At 35.2% G+C, this 5171-nt stretch overlaps 1 protein-coding gene across 2 annotated transcripts in view; it reads left to right on the top strand.

The window, feature by feature from the left end:
- Window positions 1-4816, top strand: part of LOC130806639 (uncharacterized) — a 6129-nt gene extending 1313 nt beyond the window's left edge. The window contains exons 2-3 of one of the 2 annotated variants that reach the window (XR_009040334.1): window positions 3836-4444; window positions 4534-4816. Coding sequence is in view for 1 of the 2 variants with exons in the window: in XM_057671797.1 (XP_057527780.1) it covers window positions 3858-4385 (528 nt within the window). In the remaining variant the exon portion in view is untranslated. Of the gene's footprint in view, window positions 1-3835 lie in introns of both variants that reach the window. The other variant, XM_057671797.1, reaches the window with a different exon arrangement.
- Window positions 4817-5171: the final 355 nt, after the last annotated feature.

Below are 5171 nucleotides of genomic sequence, written 5' to 3'. Positions count from 1 at the left end.
GTAAGTAATTTCCTGGAGACAGTACCCAAGTTCACAAAGCGTTCATGTTGCCTAAGTAAGTGGTGCCATGCCCATAATGGCATAATGTGCTTCCAACGTAATTACTGGTCACCTTCCCCCCACCTCGTCTTCAGTTGAAGTGGACCACAGAGAAGAATAATGCTGGTACGTTTGATGCAGTTGCAGCCTTTGCCATCTGCAACATGCCTCCTCCCTTGTTTCCCCTAGTAATAAAATCACACCTGTCCATCAAAATAAAAGCTATCCTACAAATACCCCAAAAAAGCTATCTTCTCCCTCTCCAACCATTATTACTTAGAACTTGAAAGCAATTTCTCAATTCATTGTAACGAAATAAAATACAAATTCTTAAATGGTGTACCATCATTTAGTTTATTTTAAGTTCTTGAAAGTGTTTAAAGATCAGCCAATTTTGTAGTCAAGTCTTGATCACCGTCTTTTTTTGTCTTTTGATTACAATGCTAATATAAGTGTTATTAAATTCCCAATAGTTGATGAACAAAGTATGCATATTCTTGGATTCTTTCCTTCCTCTGATGGGTAGTTTTTCTCTTAGTATATCGTTATAAGCATGTTCTGAAATTGAACAATATTGGTATGGTTGGTTCCAGTTTGTGAGCCTTTTGAGGATCTGATGTTGATAGCATTACCCTCAACATGGCAAAGACTAGCTGAGTGTCTCTTTCGAGCACTTCATTCAAATCATTTTTGACTAACATGATAACGTGATAAAGACTATTTTTAAGTTTTCTGTGATTGTTCTTCAGTTAGACTTTATGCCAATATCACCTACTTAAAAGAATATTATGATGTTGTTGGGATTGAAACAAAGGTTTTGAAGTTATTTCTCCTAGTGTATATGCCAGTCCGTACAAATCACAACCAGATGTGATGGTGGTTTAGCATGACAAGCAACATTGTCTGGTCAATGAGGCTGTTTATGTTTGTAACATTCAAATATTGGGATGATTGGACGCCTCCTGTCCAAGTATATTCTATATGAGACATGCCGATTGATTACGTCTATTCAACTTACTTTCAGAAGAACTGAATCTAAGATTCATGATACTGTCTTTGAACTTTTCTTGTATTATCACTAAGATGAGGGATATATTGGAGAAAAGTAGAAAATTAAATTGATACAAGGGTCATTTACAGTATTTGACTAGTGAAGGTTTATTTGTGCATCAGTCAACAAGTTTAAGGGGGTGTTTGGTATGAGAAATGTAAATGTAATGGAAAGGGAATGGGTAGAGAAGTGTAAGGGTAACGATAAGAGTTATCATTAATGAGTGTTTGGTATGAAGAACAGTAACTGAATTGAAAAAACACGGATAAGCACCTGAATTTGCTTTCTAAGGACCCTCACATCAACCACCCCACAAGACAACCTCCCACCATTACTTAACCGCAACGTACCACTATCAATAATTGAAGTAAAAGTCCTATTTCTTCTTTTGCAATTTTGTCCCAGAAATTCATCTTTGAATTTCAGTTGATGGATTTATATTGTCACATATTAATTTCAATTTCAATTTTTAATAGCTTCCATCAATTCAATCTTAAATAATTTATAATTCAAACGTTCATAATTGCCATACCTTATCCTAAATTGAATTAACATCCTCTTTTTACAACACAATATTGATCAAATTCTTCAAAGTCAGAGAAGAAAGAAGCTGGATTTCATCTTCAATTGGTCAAAGTAGCAAAGAGATAGATATGATTAGCTTCAACATTGGCGGTGATATCAAGAACAAGCAAAGCAAAAGGTGCGTTGTGGTTGCAGTCTGTGTTCGATGATGGAGGATGGAGAATTTAATGCTAGAAGGTTGGTTGTTGGGTTGTATGAGAGAGAAATTGGAGATTCAAATTGGAGTGAAGCTTGTGGTATTACAAATCCATTTCTCCTCATAACTGAGCAGTAACAATCTAAGGGTAATTGTTACTCTAGTATAACGAAATTGGTTAACAATAATACAAACCAAACAATATTTAACGGATTGCTTTAAGCGAATCCGTTTCCAACTCCTTAATTTTCTATACCAAACACCTCCTAAATGTTTCTTGTAGGTTCACTAGGCTCTTCTATTTCTGCATAACATCAAGACTATATGATATTGGTTGACACGAGTAATGTGGCTTTGGGTATTTGTTTTCGGCATCTCAAAGATGTCAATTTTCTTAGGGATCAATGAAAAGGCTCTCCACTTTCTTATGGAAATTCAATGCACTGAATTATGATTTAAGACTTTATAAAGTCTTCCCTTACATTTAGCCCTCTAATTTAGCTTAACTTGACCATTAATTTGAATGAAAATTTTATCTCTTGCTTTCTTTTGCATTTCACTAGAAGCTTTATGTGATTTGGGTTTAACTTGAAAGGACTATCACTATGTACTATTTTCAGGCGAATGAATAATACAGTTTTTCTGCATTATGATAAAGTAATAATACTCTTCCCTGTTTACTATTGAAATTATAGTCTTGTAGTGCAAATAGCATGATTTGATTGTCCATGGAGTGAAATGCTTGAGTTGTATCTTAAATGGCGCATCTTTGAAATATTAATGTTTTATTTCACTTTTTCCCAATTACTTCCTTTTGAACACTGTGCTTTCTCCCTTTTAGCCTTTCAATTTCCCCTTAGGTGATGTGGAAAAGGGTGTGGAAAATACACCAGTGAGAAAAGTTGAAAGTTAGAACTTTGAGGATGTTAGAAGAGGAAAAAACATTGCCTAAAAATGATATGGACAGTAGTGAAGATGACATGAATAATTGGGATTTGCCGGATTACATGTCAATGGATAAGAATGATGGAAGGATGAGAATATATGTGGATGATCATTAGAATAAGTTTTCTTAATTATAGATTAGTAGACGAATAAAGTACAATCTTTGTTACCAATGATCTCTCACATTGATTTGTTTTGGTTCACGTATTCAGCTCCATACGTTGGATTAAGTCTTCATCATATACTGTTTAAAGTTATGGCTGAACTTGCTACGACTCGTGTACCAATTGATTTTGAAAAAAACATGTTATTTTTAATTTTGCTTGGCTTTTACAGGAAATGGAGGGCTATTCTTGAAATATTCTTGCCATTTCTTTGGTATGTAGAATGTTGATGATAATATTGATGCCTCCCATTACCAGAATTCGCGGCATTACATTGCCTGATGTCATGTTTCCCTTTTTCATAAAAACATCATTATATAGTTGCTCTGCCTGCCATCCTTTTCTCAATATGTTCAGTTATTTTCTGGCCTTCAATCAGGCATTAATGTGAAACCATTTTCTGAACTCGATTAATTCAACTGTATGTTACTCGGATCATTTTGGTTCACGTATCCGTGTCCGATCCTTGATGCTCGGATATTTGTATGGCATTTAGACACTTTATTTCAGGCGTAGAAATGAATATTTAGACGTATCTGACACTTTGGTATGTACCACTATCCGACATCGATACTCGAGTCCAAGTAACATAGATTCAACTTAACATGCTTCCTTGCTTGTATCTCTGTTGTCTATAGTAAATTTCCCGTTAAGGTTTATGTATTCTGTTCCTTTTCTAGTTGTTAGTGCTGTGGGACTAGAGACTAGACAGTGCATACTGCCATCAGCCTGTAGTACTCATTTGGTAACTGCTAAAAAGGTCAAGGACGAGTAGGTTTACAAATGGTGAAGGAAATTGATAGAATGTGAAAGATGAAAGTCAATACTAAATTATTTTTAGTATTCTTGGAGTGGATATAACGTCTCTGGCTTTTATGTCTTGAATTTGATAGATCATCTTGACATTTGTTTCAGGCGATCTTAGTGGTGCTGCATAATGGCGGACACTATTCAAATCAGTAAAAATTTAGTATTTCAGCTTGTAGATGATGATGTGAAGTCAAAAAAGAAACCCAAGAAAAGCAAGGCAAAGGTACCTAGAGAGCCTTCACAGGCACAAAAGAAAGCACCCCAAAAGCAGCTTGCTGACGAGTCTGCAGCACAAAAAGGAACTCCTTCGGCTGGATGGCCTCTTCAACCCCCGTTCTTTTTATCTGTGCCTTCGACCTCAAACCCAGAGCTAGAAGCTATTCGTTCTGTTCTCAAGGAGAGTGAAACAGTTTTGGAGAAAATGAAAAAATACGAGGAGAACATGCTGAAAGAAGTCACACAAAGATCGAAAGAACTACATGAGAAAGAATTCAAGCTTCCTCAACAAAAAACTATTGTTTGTCAGTCAGAGAGAGACTCATGTGCTGCATGTTACAAGGAGCACAAGCAAGACTCGCTCAAATGCGCAAGCTTGGTTCAGAGTTATCGAGACTGCGTTCGCAAAGCAAAAAACCTTGAGAAATCGCTTAGATAGATGAATTCTTTGGGCGGACATTTGCGTCTGTACTCTCGAGTTTGACATGCTAGTTAACAGTAAGATCTGAACAATTAAATAAGCAAAACAGTCTCTTGTACTTATTTTTGATAAGTTGTACTTGAGTTAACAATTTTTCCTTGGACAGGGTCAATTGAAATGTCCAAATACAAAAAACTTGCAGGACTTTGGAGATTCCTAGCAGGTTTTTGTGATGAATTTTTAAACCAATTTTCATTGGTGATGAATGTAAAAAAGAAATGCTGGTCAAGTTGTCAAGTCGTTCGAGATTAAAGTTGTATCACCATGATGAATGTTGAGAAGGATGTTTTTGATGTTTGTTCTTTTTTCTTGGATCGATCTTTATAGCGGGATCAAGTCTACAATATTTTTAAAGAGTTTGTTTTTGTTTGCTTTAATTCAAAATGACGGTAGTACTTCATTTAGTAGGCAATTTTCCTTGGAATTGCGCGTTTTTAAACTACCGAAGTGCCATTTTTGTTGGTGGAAAAGGGTGGATTATGAATAAATAAACCCAGTTAGGCTAAAAATTCATGAAGAGTGTAGAAAATTGAAAAGAATACAACAAATCTCCTGTAAGACGGTCATATACGTGTGGTCATATACGTGTGATCACTTACAGGTTTAGCTTATAATTTTAAAATTGTCATTTTAAAGCTTGAAATGGATATTTTTAACCTTGAAATAGACATTTTAATTCTTGGATTTGAAAAACTTTAAACCATTCGAATACACATTTTAAGTCTTAAAATGAATATTTTACAG

The sequence above is a fragment of the Amaranthus tricolor genome, chromosome 2, assembly GCF_026212465.1.
Source record: "Amaranthus tricolor cultivar Red isolate AtriRed21 chromosome 2, ASM2621246v1, whole genome shotgun sequence".
In the NCBI taxonomy this organism is placed as follows: Eukaryota; Viridiplantae; Streptophyta; class Magnoliopsida; order Caryophyllales; family Amaranthaceae; genus Amaranthus; species Amaranthus tricolor.
Note: the sequence above shows the minus strand (reverse complement) of the source record. Positions and strands in the feature narration are given on the sequence as shown.